This window comes from Microcaecilia unicolor, chromosome 5 (genome assembly GCF_901765095.1).
Source record: "Microcaecilia unicolor chromosome 5, aMicUni1.1, whole genome shotgun sequence".
NCBI lineage: Eukaryota > Metazoa > Chordata > Amphibia > Gymnophiona > Siphonopidae > Microcaecilia > Microcaecilia unicolor.
In genome coordinates this window covers 250,892,925-250,909,227 of record NC_044035.1, presented here as the reverse complement: position 1 = coordinate 250,909,227, position 16,303 = coordinate 250,892,925, and the positions used below count along the sequence as shown (strand labels likewise).

General features: G+C 47.9%; 1 protein-coding gene across 2 annotated transcripts in view; it reads right to left on the bottom strand.

Moving 5' to 3' along the window:
* Positions 1-402: 402 nt before the first annotated feature.
* Positions 403-16,303, bottom strand: part of FBXO40 (F-box protein 40) — an 83,854-nt gene continuing 67,953 nt past the window's right edge. For both annotated transcript variants that reach the window (XM_030203982.1, XM_030203983.1), the window contains exon 4: positions 403-3,274. In XM_030203982.1, the coding sequence (XP_030059842.1) occupies positions 3,065-3,274 (210 nt within the window). In that variant the 3' untranslated portion in view covers positions 403-3,064. The remainder of the gene's footprint in view (positions 3,275-16,303) is intronic.

Below are 16,303 nucleotides of genomic sequence, written 5' to 3'. Positions count from 1 at the left end.
AGGGAGCATTATGAGGTATAATTTATGAGTGCTGAACACCTGCCACCAAACACCTCTCCAATCTCTAGCCCACGTACTGGTATAGAGATGAAATTAGCACCAGCAATCATATGGTCTTTCTCCAATCAGCAGATATATTTAATTCCATTGTTTCCAGGAATAGATTTCCTCAGAGTGACTGAGTACAGTTTCATGTAATCAACTTGGCACAAGAATTCAAACCAAGAACTGAACTTGGGTTACCAAGACCATCACCTATTCTTTATGTTATAGGGAGTGAATGTCTACGAGCATTTAGGGACTGATTTGTTAAGACTTTTCTTCCATTATGTGACTATAGTATAGAAAAGCTTAGCTAATTAGGCTTTAGACTAGAGAGATGGACAGTTGGAAATGATCATCTCAATTTGTTGGAAAATTATTTTATTTCAGAAAAGTACTTTTTGCAAGATAGTGCTGACCAATAAATTAACAATCAGTAAACAAGTCACAGAGTCACTGTGAAATAAAATGTACATGGAATTACATGAAAAAGCTGAAGCCAAGGGTAAGTTGCTGGAAGTCAGAAGAGATGGGGTTAAAGAGCTAAAGTGTGCTCAGTGCTTAGCTTGAAAAGATCCTAAGCAAAAATATTTGAAAACAGAAAAAAATTAGTAAAAAATGTGCTTTTGATAAGCTGGCACTGGATATCATTAGTACAGTCTATTTTACACTGGAATACCTGAGCTAATGAGAAATATCCTTTTTTTTTTTTAGGAAAAATACAATGTCACATCTAAGAATTCTGTTATACTACATAAAGTATCACATACCGTGTGTAATGAGTTTATCTTGTTGTGCAGACTGGATGGACCATACAGGTCTTTATCTGCCGTCATTTACTATGTTATATGTAATTCTGTGTACACTTGTGGACTGCACTGAATTAATTTAGACATATGCTGCAGATCATCTGGGAAGAATGTAGATGTATAATCCAGTTTTTACTTTGTTAGTCTGCAGTACATAAAGTGCAAGATATTGTATATTTATTTCAAAAGTATAAATTCAAAATATCAATGGTACTTGCTGACAAACTAAAGTTTAACTCTAAAATAAGCAAGTATATCTCTCTGTTTTTCATGAATTCGTTTATATTTGGAGGAAAAAGACTTCAGATGCTCAACATTCTCTGTTGAATCAAATAAACAGTGACTGATTGAATGCTTGTATCCACTATATACAGAAATTCCTTCCTGATGTGGATATTGCATGAGCTCCTCATGAGTCTAAAAAAAACCTCCAAGGTCCAATAGTCTATTACCAGTATGTATTACATTTTCAGTTTGTTTTAAATTTTTTTATATATATTGAACCACACTTTAACGGCGGTACTTATCTGGGCTGTAGCAACGACTGCGATTGGGAACGCGTGCCGCCGTTAAAGTGTGGTTCACTATATATAAAAAAATTAAAACAAGCTGAAAATATAATACATACTGGTAATAGACTATTGGACCTTGGAGTTTTTTTTAGACTCATGAGGAGCTCATGCAATATCCACATCAGGAAGGAATTTCTGTATATAGTGGATACAAGCATTCAATCAGTCACTGTTTATTTGATTCAACAGAGAATGTTGAGCATCTGAAGTCTTTTTCCTCCAAATATAAACTAATTTATGAAAAACAGAGATATACTTGCTTATTTTAGAGTTAAACTTTAATATTTATTTCAAAAGCAAATTTATATCCTACTGTTCCTCACAACAAAGATCCTTCCTTTCACACATTCTTATAGTTAGTTGTATGATGCATTAAGCAAAGAGCTTTTCTTCTAAATAATAATGCATGTACTCTACCTTCTTCTTCACTATGGGCCCCTTTTACCAAGTGGTGGTAAAAGAGACCCTGCAGTGGCATCGGCACATGGGTTTGCCGCACACCAAGGCTCCCTTTTACTGCTACCCAGGCAGGGGGACGTAAATGGCTGTGCGATAACTGAAACACTTGCTGTGTGGCCATTTTCTGGGGGCTCCCATGCTACCTCGGCAAAAAAAAAAACGTTAGTAAATCAGACGCGCCAGAAATAGTGCACATTGGGGGCAGGAACTACCGCTGGGCTCCTGCAGGAGTCTGGCAGTAGTGACGGATTGGCATGCAGCAAAGCTGCGGTACAGGTACCACCGCTTTGTAAAAGGGGCCCTATATCCTGTAACCACCTTTGTGATCCTTATCAAAAACAATGCTGAAATAGCTTTTATGTTGTAGTAGTTTCTCCATTTGTTCTTCTAAGCCACAGATCATAGGCAAAAGCATTTTATATCTTCTGTCTTTCCCCTGCCCCTTTTATCCTTTGTCAAATCCTCTGAAAAAGAAATGGAATGCAGCCTGTAATGCAACAGTTAAAAAAAGAAAGGGACTGTCTGAGAAGGATTAGAAAAAGCAAAATACGAAAAAAAAAAAACATCAAACAAAAAACTCCCTGTAACATTGCAGCTAGGAGGAGAAGTCACATCTGCTTACATAGCTGATTTATAAATGCAGTTGCTCAGTCCATGCTGCCAGACCAATTCTGTATCAATATGACACTCAACTAATTTTGATTTAATGACTTGCCTTTTCCAAATCCAGGCTATAATCAGGTACATAAGTTGTTTCTCTGCCAAGGAGGCTTCCAATCTAAGTTATGTCTGAGGCAATGGAGGGTGGTATGGTTTGCCCAAGATCACAAAGAGCTTCAGTGAGAGAAGCAGAATTTGAACTCAAGCTTCCCTGGTTCTTAACCTACTGTTCTAACCACTAGACTATACATTCTCAAAAACATTAACCTGCAGTGGGCACTACAGCTGCCTTCTCCTAGTATGAAAGAAAGAAACTGACACACTTTATGAAGTCACTTGCAGGGGTACCAGTGGTACAGAACCTGGTGTGCTAATTAAGGTTGGCCAGATACTGCAGGATTAAGTCAGAGTTCTTAAGAAGCAGTAAAGCTGATTTCTTGTGACTTTTGCTCATGAGAAATCTTCTCCTGGACAACTCCTGTTCTGGCTCTAGTATACTTTCAATCTGGGTGGAAAATATTCTCAAACGTTTTTTCCTGAAAGTCTATGCTTGAAGGTGAGAAGGCTTTCTTTTTCCTGCTTACATGGCTCACACATGCTGGTCAATGGAACAGGGTCCTGTCTACATTCCACAGCATAGTATGGGCATGTTTTCAGATGCTCAGACATGGATGGGATGTCATCAAAGTGCCAGGTGCTAACTGTGGAGAAAAGGCTACTGAACTGCCAGACCTGGAGAAGAAATGAAAACAAGGAGCTGAGGCAACAATAAATTAAAACACACATTTTTTAAATCAGTAAATACTATGACATTCCAGTGTTCTGTAGGCTCAGGTCCATTTGCATGCAATATTACTAACAGATCAAATTTAAGAAAGCATGGGTCAAGCACAGATCTCTGAAGAAGAGAAAAGGACTGCAGAGCTTAGTAGTTGGTATGGATGGGCAGACTGGATAGATCATATATCTGCCATAATTTTCTTTGGTTCTATAATTATGAAGACGTATTTGAAACATTTCATACATAACCAATATAGAAATAATCCACTACATTTTAGCTAGAAAGTAGAAATCAGAACTGAGACGTCCAGGTCAGGACGTGTCAAATTCCAGCAGTATTTAAGGAAAGGATCTGAGCCACTTCTAAAATATATACACCAGCTACATATGGTGAGAGCAACCATTTTACTACCATCCTTGTCTAAAACACCAATGAAGGCAATTCAGCATCGTACATATCTAAAATGTTGACATAGACGTGCAAGTTAGTATTTCAGAACCTAGACGTGTAAATACCAACACATAGATGTGTATGTGCAATACTTTGGAAACTTGCCTAAATGTTCCTAATTAAGTACAGAGGCCGCAATCATTTCGCCTAATGGTTAGTGCAGTGGGCACTGATCCTGGTAACCTGGGTTCAATTCCCACTGCAGCTCCTTGTGACCTTGGGCAAGTCACTTAACCCTCCATTGCCCCAGGTACAAAAAAAAATTAGATTGTGAGCCCCCTAGGGACAGAGAAAGTACCTGTATATAATGTGCACAGCACTGCTTACATCTAGTAGTGCTATAGAAATGATTACATAAGTACATAAGTATTGCCATACTGGGAAAGACCAAAGGTCCACCAAGCCCAGCATCCTGTTTCCAACAGTGGCCAATCCAGGTCACAAATACCTGGCAAGATCCAAAAACAGTACAAAACATTTTATACTGCTTATCCCAGAAATAGTGGATTTTCCCCACGTCCATTTAATAATGGTCTATGGACTTTTCCTTTAGGAAGCCGTCCAAACCTTTTTTAAAATTCCGCTAAGCTAACCGCCTTTACCACATTCTCTGGCATCAAATTCCAGAGTTTAATTACACTTTGAGTGAAGAAAGATTTCTCTGATTCGTATTAAATTTACTACATTGTAGCTTCATCTAGGGGGCATGCGATGAAGCTACAATGTAGTAGCTCCCAAATAGAGATAGTAGTACTATCTCTATTTGGGAGAGGGACACTACAGGATAAAGGGGGGGACCTCCCCTAATCCCTCCTGTGGAGCGCTGCCAAAAGAAGTACTTTCACAAAACCTGTATGTACCAAAAGCAGCTGAAAATTCTGATGTTGATCATTGTGAACATAGGCGGTCGGTGGCCCAACTGTTTGGGGAGGCTAAAGGGGGCGGGGCTAGGAGTGGAGCCAGGGGCGGAGCTTATAGCCAAAATTAACACAGAAAAAAATAAGTAAAAATAAAAAAGTCACAATTAATACCTTTTATTAAATTTAGATATTAGATATGTATCATATGTCAAAGAATAAAGTGGTTGCTCAAAGCATATACTAACCACAATCGCTCAACTGCAAAACACTATGCACAAATTTGTGCAAAAACATACTGAGAACCTTACTGTACCATAACACTAGGCAGACCCTAATACACCAATATACCACCCATATAGAAAATGCAGACCGTCAACAATATGAAACAAGGGATCATAATATCACAGTTCTCATGTAGAGCCACAAAACACCCTTTTAGGGTGGATAGTGTTCACAATGAGCTCCTTTTATTAACAACTATATGTAGATCCTTCAAGAGGTAGTGTGTCATGATTTAGGCTCTAAAACCCTTTTTGATGTTTTGGTGCCACCTCAGTAATACCAATACACAATCTCTCCACTGCAAAACACTATACACAAACTTGTGCAAAAACACACTCATAACCTTAGCAAACCATAACAACACTAATTCTAAGGACAGGATGAGCTACAATCTTATGCGTGGAAAAGCAGCACTGTAATTACACCGGGCTCTAAAACACCAGTACACAACCTAGTGAAACAAAAAAAAAAAAAAACCAAAAAGGGCTGTAAATACTACACACTAGTAGAATACTGCACCTTGATTACACATGAAAAACACATGACACAAGAGATATGAAGGCAAAACTGGAAAGTTACCTCAAGAAGTCAGACTCAGCATGCAGCAATACTCGAAAAATTGAAACTTACATGCAAAATATCACAGATGCACATTTCCAAAAGCTGTCATATTCCAGTTAATAAATTCTGAATAAAATACTTTTTTCTACCTTTGTTGTCTGATCATTTAGTTTTTCTATTCGCTTTGGTCCCAGTGTCTTCTTTCCATTTGATATTTTTTTCTCTCAACATGTCCACCATCCTCCTGTGTCCTTATGTGTCCTGTCTACCATCTGTAGCCCTGCCCCTATCCTTTCTCCAGTTTCAGCATCTGCCCTCAAAGTGTTCCAATCCAGCCCTTAAATTCAGAAATTTTCCCTCCATCCATATCCAGCATGTCTCCCCTCCTCTCCATCCATGTGCATGAACTTCCTCTGTCTTTCCTCCCCTCCATTCATGTCCAGCATTTCTCCTCTCTCCCTTCCACTCCATCCGTGTGCATCTCCTTCGTTTGTCTTTCCTTCCCTCCATCCTTGTCCAACATTTCTCCTCTCTTCCCTCCCTTCCATCCATCCATGTCTTTCTCTTCTACCCTTCCATCCAGTGTCATCCCTCTTTCTCTCTCCATCCTTCTACCCATTACCCTCTCCCAATCCTTCCGTCTATTGTATCCCTCTCCTTCCATCCATTGTCTCCCTCTATCTCCCCTTCCTTCTAAACAGTTCTCTCTCTCGACCCTTTTCCATTCAGCATGTCCTCTCTATCCCCATCCTTCCAGTGTCTTTCCTCTTTCCCTCCCTACCCTTACGTCCAGTGTCTTCCCTCTTTCTGCCCCCTCCTTCCAGCATTTTCCCTCTTTCTCCCTCCTTTCATTCAGCATTTCTCCGTCTGACAGCTAGGGTCTCCCCCAGTTTCTCCCCAGCAGCTTCTCTCTCTCTCTCTCTCTCCTGCCCATGCCCCCTCCTTTCTCTCCCAATCTTTCCACTAATCTCTCTCTCTCTCTTCCTCTTCCATCCAGCATCTTCTTTCTGGCTCTCTCATGCTCTCTTCCATGTCCCCTCTTTCTCTCCCCATCTCTCTCTGGCTCTCCCCTGCTCTCTCCCATGTCTCCTCTTTCGCTCCCCATCTCTCTCTGGCTCGCCCCTGCTCTCTTCCATGTCCCCTCTTTCGCTCCCCATCTCTCTCTGGCTCTCCCATGCTCTCTTCCATGTCCCCTCTTTCTCTCCCCATCTCTCTCTGACTCTCTCCTGCTCTTTTGCATGTCCCTGGCTCTTCCCTGCACTTTTCCACTTTCTCTCTCTTTCCTCCAGTGTCCTCATGCATCCCACCTTTCTCTTCCCTCCCCTTCTTGCTTCCGTCACTCTCACTCCTTTCTCCTCCCCCCTTTTCCCATTCCCTGCCATTGCTTTCCTTCCTCCCTCTTCCCCTTAGATGTGGCACCTCACGTCCTCCTCTCTCCACCCCCTTTCCCTTTGGTCTGGCAGCTGGCTGGCATGATGCATCGCTTCCCCCCTCCCCCGGACTAGTTCGGTATCGCTCTCCCGCTCCGCTCCTGTCATGTCTTTGAACTTCGAGGCTTCCTTCCAGTAGACAGCAGCAGCAGCAGCATTGGCAATGATGTAAGCGCTGCTTTCAGCCTGCCCCGGAAGCACTCTCTGTACAGTTTCCCGCATAGGAGGGACGCTGTCCAGAGCGTGCTTCCGGGGCAGGCTGAAAGCAGCGCTTACATCATTGCCAATGCTGCTGCTGCTACCGGAAGGAATCCTCGACGTTCGACGACGTGACAGGACAGGAGTGGAGGGGGAGAGCGATACCGCAGTAGTCGGCGGGGGTGGGGGCGAGGGAGGGAAGGGAAGGAGATATCCAAAGCAGCGGGAGCTGCATCCGGCCGGTCTGCCCCGCCCTTGCTGCACTTCTGGCTGGGGAGGCTTAGCCTCCCCAAGCCTCTTATACCGGGCGCCTATGATTGTGAGGGTTTGGTATTGGGAGGTGAGCCGACAGGGTGGTGGAGGGGGGGAATGAGGGTGGGTTAGAAGATGATACTGAGGTGTATGGTTACTGTTAATGCTTTTATCACATTTCCATTTGAAAAATTGTCATGCTATTGAACCTACCATAAGAAATTGGAGACAGAAGAGACCATTTGTTCACAGTGAGTTTCAAAAGCATACTTTCTCTGTCTGTATTGCATTGAGAAAATGAGAGAGGTTTCTAACTCATTTTGCCTGAGCAGCAGCACTATAGAAGAAACATCACTGAGCTAGGCAGAGAGGGAGGTGGGCAGCACTTTATGTTAATTATTCACTGATAGACAGGCAGGTTGAAGAAGTAATATTTATACAGTTTGGGGAATATCCATTATAGAGGATAAAAGTAAAATTGGCTTAGTAATGTAAGCACGCAGAGGAAGGATAGCTGAAGCTAATGGGTGGGGTGGGGTGGGTGGGGTGGGGTGGGGGGGGGGGGGGGGAGAGGGTAAAAACATTTACTCACCATAATAAAAGTAGAACATTCTGACAGTGACTGGGAAGGGAGGTTTCCATATCATCATGCTGATCAATCCATAGACTGGTGGGTTGTGTCCATCTACCAGCAGGTGGAGATAGAGAGCAAACTTTGCCTCCCTATATGTGGTCATGTGCTGCCGGAAACTCCACAGTATGTTCTCTTTCTCAGCAGGTGGTGGTCACACACAGCAGCAGCTCTGGCTAGGCCTCCAAGCCTAATTTTAGGTTTTGTTTAGTGCCTGGGGTTGAGGGCTCTTCTTGAGCAAGTGCAACCTGGTGGCGCCAGGTCCCTCCTTTTCTCCCCCCTCCCGCTGGCTCCGTTTTAAAAAAAAAAAAAAAAAATTTTGAACGTCTTAAAGGCGTTTATTTCGACGTTTATTTAAACGTTTATTGCAGCTACTCACTGGGACACCAGGTCGTTACAGCTCGGAGCGGACAGCAGGTAATTTTTACCTTTTATAGCGGGCAGGGGGTTCCCCGATTGGTCTCCACGTGGCCTATGGCGTCGGAGGGCGAGGGCGCAAAGAGTCGCTCCCCGGATCGCGTGTGCGCTTCCAGAGGGGATGCGGGGGTCTTAAAGTCTGATTCGCCCTTGTTGGGTGACAGTTTCGTGACCGATGAGTGTCCCGGTCCTTCCTCCGTGTGTGGCGGTTTTTTCCCGCCATAAACGCCCATCCCCCGCGGCTCGCCTCCGCCATATTGGCCGGCCAGGCGGCTCGGACGGCTTCTTCTGGGCCGCCTTGAGGTGGGAGACATTGATGCATGAACGCCCTTAATTTGGGCAACGGCACAAAAGCGGCTAAAGTTAAGCGCCGTTCTTCCCGCGCGGCTCCTTCGCGGAGTGTCGCGCCGGACGCCATCTTGGATGCGCCAGCATGTCTCTCCCCCGCTCTTGCGAGCGCCGGTTGAGGGTGCGTCTAGGGCTGTAGCCCAGGCTGCGGAACTGCACAGTATGCGGGGTTTCTCCCCCGAGTTTGTTTTGCTGCTGCATCAGGCCTTCCTTATGCAAACGCTGCCCTGCTCCCTCGTCTGGTAAGAGGTTGAGGCCCCTGAGGTAAACGCCCTCGGGTTGATTCCCAGGCCTTGGAGGACTTTGTCTCCTCCGATGTAGATGAGGGCAGCGTATCTGAGTTCTCCAACAGTCCTTTGCGGATTCCTTGGAGGGACGGATCCCCGCTCGGATGGAGCGGATGGCCCCTCTGCAGCGCGGCTCTTTAGCTCAGAGGATTTGCCCAACCTGTTAATGCAGGCCATGGGCATTTTGAAGATTTCCTCTCGGAGGACGTCTCTCCCTCAGCCCCTGTTGGCTCTGCCATTATGCTAGGGGACGAAGCGCCCGCCTAGAACCTTCACGTGCATGATGCCATGCACACCTTAATTCGGCTCAGTGGGATGTCCCGGAAGCGAACCTTAAAGTGGTAGGGGCTATTGTCCCGCCTCTATCCTTTGCCTGAAAGTGAACGTAAGGCCTATCTGTGGCCTACCGTGGTTTCTTTAATCACTGCGGTGACTAAGAAAACGGCGTTGCCGGTGGAAGGTGGCACGGCCCTGTAGGACGCCCAGACAGAAGATTGGAGGCGGCCTTAAGGTCGTCCTTTGAGGCGGCTGCTTAAGTTTGCAGGCCTCAGTTTGCGGCTCCTATGTGGCCAGGGCGTGCCTGACTATGGTGCAGCGGGCTTCCCCCTCGGATCATTCCTTGAGGGCTGATTGGCCGGCCCTGGAATCGGGCTTAGCCTATTTGGCAGACTTGCTGTATGATGTCTTGAGGGCCTCAGCTAAAGGCATGGCTCAGACAATCTCTGCGCGGCGGTTGGCTTTGGCTGAAGCATAGGTCTGCTGACCACGCCTCTAAATCCCGCCTGGCTAGATTGCCTTTTAAAGGCAAGCTGCTCTTTGGGTCGAGCTAGACAAATCGTGACCGATCTCGGCACGTCTAAGGGCAAGAGGTTACCAGAGGTCAGGGCTCGGGCTAGTGCTCGCCCCCTGGTTACCTCCAGAGGACGGTTTCAGGAAGCCCGTCGGTACCGCCCGGGCAGGTCGGGCTCCTCTGCCCCCTCTTCCTTCAAGAGGAAATTCTCCCCCAAGCAGCATTCCTTTCGCAGGAGACCGCCGTCCCGGAGGTGCTCCCTCCGGTCCTCCCCTAGGGTCTCGTACCCAATGACGGGGCCTTGGTCCACGCCCCAGTGCAGATTTGGAGGACGGCTGTCCTCGTTTCTGGGTGAGTGGATCACAATAACTTCAGACGCTTGAGTGCTGGAAGTCATCAGAGACGGCTACAAGCTAGAGTTCTGCCGGACCCTTAAGAGAGGGTTTGTACTCTCTCCCTGCAAGTCTCCGGTCAAAGCTGTGGCAGTGCAGCAGACCTTGGACAATCTGATCCGCCTGGGTGCGGTCGTTCCGGTGCCAGAAAATCAGCTTGGCAAGGGACGTTTCTCCATTTACTTTGTGGTACCAAAGAAAGGAGGTTCTGTACGGCCTATCCTCGACCTCAAGGGGTCAATCAGGCTCTTTCGCATGGAGACCCTCCGCTCTGTTATAGCGGCAGTGCAGGCAGGAGAGTTCCTGGCATCCTTGGACATCAAGGAAGCATACTTGCATATTCCCATCTGGCCTCCTCATCAACGCTTTCTGCGTTTTGCAGTACTGGGCCGACACTTCCAGTTCAGAGCCCTCCCGTTCGGGTTGGCTACTGCTCCGCGGACCTTCTCCAAAGTATGGTGGTCATCGCGGCCTTCCTGAGGAAGGAAGAGTACAAGTCCATCCTTTTCTGGACGACTGGTTGATCCGAGCCCCTCTATGCAGAGTGTGGCAAAGCTGTGAACCAGGTGGTTGCTCTTTGAGCTCCCTGGGGGGGATCATCAACTGGGAGGAAAGCCAGCTGCGCCCAACTCAGTCCCTGGAGTATCTGGGAGTTCGATTCGACACCCAAGTGGGCAGAGTGTTCCTGCCAGACAATCGGATTGTCAAGCTTCAGGCTCAGATGGACCAGTTCCTAGTAGCCTCTCCTCTTCGGGCTTGGGACTATGTGCAGCTGTTGGGCTCTATGACGGCCACGATGGAAGTAGTGCCCTGGGCCAGGGCTCATATGAGACCACTACAACACTCTCTGCTGCAGCGCTGGACCTCCGATGTCGGAGGATTATGCTGTGCGCCTTCCCTTGGACCCAGCAGTGCGCAAGGCGCTGAGCTGGTGGACGCAGACAGAAAGTTGTCTGCCGGAAAGCCTTCTGGTGACCCCGGTAGTGGATTGTCGTCACGACGGACGCCTCTTTGTCGGGCTGGGGAGCCCACTGCTTGGGAAGGACAGCGCAGGGGCTCTGGTTCTCCTGGAAACTCAGAGCCATTCGGTTGGCGCTTATTGGAGGTTCATCCCGGTACTGGCGTTGAAGCCTGTACGGGTCCTGTCGGACAATGCACGGCTGTGGCCTATGTCCAACTGCCAGGGAGGTACCAAGAGCGCCCCTCTAGCCAAGGAGGCCATGAATCTATGCCAGTGGGCGGGAAGCGAACCGGAACAGCTGTCAGCGGCCCACATTGCCGGAGTCATGAATGTCAAGGCGGACTTTCTCAGTCGCCATGCCTTGGAGCCCGGAGAGTGGCAGCTATCTGTTCAGGCGTTCTTGGACACCATGAAGCGCTGGGGCCAGCCGAGCCTAGATCTGATGGCGTCATCGGCCAATTGCCAAGTGCCGCGCTTTTTTCAGCAGAGGACGGGACCCTCGATCCCTGGGAGTAGATGCTCTTCTCCAACAGTGGCCGACACAAGAGCTTCTCTATGTGTTCCCGCCCTGGCCCATGTTGGGCCGGGTGCTAGACCGGGTGGCAAAGCATCCGGGCCGGATAATCCTGGTGGGTCCGGATTGGCCCAGACGTCCCTGGTATGCGGACTTGATCAGGCTCTCAGTGGCTGAACCTCTGCGACTGCCAGTGGAGCAGGGCCTGTTACATCAGGGTCCCGTGGTGATGGAGGATCCCTCCCCCTTTGGTCTTACGGCCTGGCTATTGAGCGGCAGAGTCTGAGGAAGAAGGGCTTCTCAGACAAGGTCATCGCCACTCTGCTGAGAGCGAGGAAGCGCTCTACTTCTACTGCTTACGCCAGGGTTTGGCGTACCTTTGCAGCGTGGTGTGAAGCAGGTTCACTTTCTCCATTTACTGCTCCAATTTCTTCAGTGCTGGCGTTCCTGCAAGAAGGTCTGGAGAAAGGCCTGTCGCTCAGTTCCCTGAAAGTCCAGGTAGCGGCCCTGGCTTGCTTCAGGGGCCGACTGAAGGGTGCTTCCCTGGCTTTGCAGCCAGATGTGGTGCGTTTCCTAAAGGGAGTTAATCACCTGCGCCCTCCTCTGCACTCAGTGGTGCCTGCGTGGAATCTCAACCTGGTGCTAAGAGCCTACAAAGCCGCCTTTTGAACCCTTGTCGAGGGCATCTCTGAAAGACCTGACGTTGAAAGCAGTCTTTTTGGTGGCTATCACTTCAGCCAGAAGAGTTTCCGAGCTCCAGGCACTCTCTTGTCGAGAGCTTTTTTTCTGCAGTTCACTGAGGCAGGAGTGACTATTCGCACAGTGCCTTCCTTCCTACCCAAGATGTTTCTCGCTTCCATGTGAGTCAGCAGCTTTGTCTCCCTTCCTTTCGTAGGGAGGACTACCCAGAAGAGTATTCTGCTCTCAAATATCTGGATGTGAGACGAGTCATCATCAGATACTTGGAAGTGACCAATGATTTCCAGAAGTCGGATCATCTGTTTGTCCTGTTTGCAGGGGAGTCCTGGGACTGCTGGTTGCAGAACCCTGTTAAAGGCTAGTATTCTGGGCCACAGCAGGGAAAAGTACCATATCAGTTCCACTGGAAGACCGGCAGAGAACAGGTTGACAGAAGTCAAAATAAAAATAAATATTTTGTTTAATTAAGATCTTTTATGTTTAACATAACTAAATGGGCTAATAAGTCCCTAATGCAGTCCATATCTCTATCTGGTGATAATAAATCAGTGCCACAATTTTGGAGTGGGCTTAAGCTCTAAGTGAGGGGGCCAAGGCCCCCTCGTGTTTTATCCCTGGGGGAATAGATGCTGGATAGGGGGTGTAATAGAGTGAACTGAAACTCCCTCTCTTACACATCCCTGCTGTCACTGGTGTAAATAAAATATATTTTTTTGAATAACTGTGTGACTGAGGTGAGCCAGTGGGGTGGAACCTTGAGGTACAGTGGGTGGAGCCAAGGAAGAATGGGCGGGTGCTGGGACCATGTACTAAAATCTCCCTCTCAACAAATCGGGACCCCTTGGCAGCTCTAGAATATCTAACTTTAAACACTTTGGTCAGCTCCTTAAAATTATGCCAACCTCGGAGGCCCTTGGACACTGTTCCCTCTAAGCTGAATGGCATCTCAATATCCCCGCCTGCCACAAGGTATTTGAACTGGACAAGAAGATATCTACCTCTAGTAGGTGGAATAATAGTCCAAGAAAAATACGTTCAAGGGAGGATTACAGAGCCCCTTTCCCTTCAGCTTGGCATGACTCAAAAAAATCTTAAATTAAAAAAAAAGGCACTGCCCCATTTGTCCAACTTAACATGATGCCAAGTTGGAATTGCTCTTCTGCAGCTAAAATATAGTGTAGTGAAATCTATAATGAATTCAAAGGTTTTCATCCAAGAAAAAAAAGATATTTGTGTGTCAATATTTGCTTTATTCCAAACAGATCAGAAGGTGCCCTTTATTTCCTTCAGATAATTGTACAATGTTCTCATATCTTCCCTTAAAGGCCTCTCTATCAATTTCTAGCTTTTACAAATATTTCACATTTCCATGCCTTACATATCCATGTCTGTCGCTGAGCTTCTTCCTTTGATAAGCACGTGACTAGCAAATCATCCAGATAGGGAAGCATATGCACCAGGGGCAGACTGACAGTGCTCTGGGCCCCCGTCCACATACTGCTGCCTCAGCCCCCGCGCACACTAATGTGCCCTCCCCGGTCCTACCTTGAAGGGCCATGGTGGTCTAGTGGCCTCTTCAGAGACAGGGAAAGACCATGGGCGTAGTTTGGGGGGGGGGGGGATCATTGTCTCCCAAACACAGGGACGGCGCAGAGCTGAAGGCAGCTCTCCCTCCGTCCCGTCCTCAGCTCTGAGCTCCGCGACAGTCAGCCCTCCTCTCTGTTCCTTCCCCCTCCCCTCCGGCGTGTTTAACCTTTTATTTTCAGTGGCAGCGACGGCAGTAAAGAGGAAAGCACTGCGGGCTCGCCTCCAGCTTCTCCCTTTCCTCACACAGTGTCCCGCCCTCACGGAAACAGGAAATGCATCATCGCAGAAGGCGGGACACTGTGTAAGGGAAGGGAGAAGCTGGAGGTGAGCCCGCAGTGCTTTCTTCTTCACTGCCACTGAAAGTAAAAAGGTTAATCGCGCCGGGGGGGGGGGGGGGGAAGGAACGGAGAGGAGGGCTGTCGGGGAGCTGAGGGCAGGGAAAATCGCTGGACATGGATGGGAGAGGAGGGCAGGGGGACAGAAGAGATCATTGAACATGGAGAGGAGGGGAGGGCAGGGAGAGAGAAGAGATCGCTGGACATGGAGAGGAGAGGGAGGGCAGGGGGAGAGAAGAGATCACTGGACATGGAGAGGAGAGGAAGGAGGGCAGGGGGAGAGAAGAGATTGCTGGACATGGAGAGGAGGTGAGGGCAGAGGGAGAGAAGAGATCGCTGGACATAGAGAGGAGGGGAGGGCAGGGGGAGAGAAGAGATCGATGGACATGGAGAGGAGAGGAGGGCAGGGGAGAGAGGAGAATTGCTGGATATGGATGGATGAATGGGGCAGGGGAGAGAGGAATTTTGCTGGATATGGGTGGATGGAGGAGAGGGCAGGGGAGAATGGAAAGTTGCTGGACATGGATGGATGAATGGGGGGCAGGGGAGAGAAGAATTTTGCTGAATATGGGTGGATGGGAGGAGAGGGGCAGGGAAGAATGGAGAGTGCTGGACATGGATGGATGGAGGGGGCAGGGGAGAGAGGAAATTTGCTGGATATGGATGGATGGAGGAGAGGGCAGGGGAGAATGGAAAGTTGCTGGACATGGATGGATGAATGGGGGCAGGGGAGAGAAGAATTTTGCTGGATATGGGTGGATGGCGGAGAGGGCAGGGAAGAATGGAGAGTTGCTGGACATGGATGGATGGAGGAGGCAGGGGAGAGAGGAAATTTGCTGGATATGGATGGATGGAGGAGGGGAGAGGAGAATTGCTGGACATGGATGGATGAATGGGGGCAGGGGAGTGAGGAATTTTGTTGGATATGGGTGGATGGAGGAGAGGGTAGGGGAGAATGGAGAGTTGCTGAACATGGATGGATGGAGAGGAGGGAAGTCAGGAAGGAGATGCACATGGATGGAGGGGAGGGAAGAGAGGAGAAATGCTGGACATGGATGGATGAATGGAGGGGGCAGGGGAGAGGAAAGTTACTGGATATGGGTGGATGGAGGAGAGGGCAGGGGAGAATGGAGAGTTGCTGAACATGGATGGATGGAGAGGAGGGAAGTCAGGAAGGAGATGCACATGGATGGAGGGGAGGGAAGAGAGGAGAAATGCTGGACATGGATGGAGGGGAGGGAAGACAGATGAAGTAGATGCATATGAATTGATGGAGGGGAGGGAGTGAGGAGAAATGCTAGATATGGATGGAGGGGAAACTGCTGGATTTAAGGGCTGGATCGGAACACTTTGAGGGCAGATGCTGAAACTCGAGGAAGGATAGGGACAGGGCTACAGATGGTAGACAGGACGCATAAGGACACAGGAGGATGGTGGACATGAAAAAATATCAAATAAGACACTGCATAAAACAGAAGACACTGGGACCAAAGCAAATAGGAAAAACAAATGTTCAGACAACAAGGTAGAAAAAGTATTTTATTCAGAATGTATTAATTTGAATATGTCAGCTTTTGGAAATTTGCATCTGTGATATTTTGCATGTAAGTTTCAATTTTTCTAGTATTGCTGCATGCCGAGTCTAACTTCTTGAGGTAACTTTCCAGTTCAGTATTTTGCCTTCATATTTTGTTATTTCTAGTTCCTTGTCATATCTGTTGTCATGTGTTTTTCATGTGTGATCAAGGTGCAGTATTCTGCTAGTGTGTAGTATTTGCAGCCCTTTTTTTTCATTAGGTAGTGTACTGGTGTTTTAGAGACCGGCGTAATTACAGTGCTGCCTTTCCACGCATAAGGTTGTAGCTCGTCGTGTCCTTGGAATTAGTTCTGTTATGGTTTGGTAAGGTTATGAGCATAGGCGCCCCGTACAAGAGGCTTGGGGAGGCTAAGCCTCCCCAGCCCAATCGTGCACTTCCCTGCCTCCTC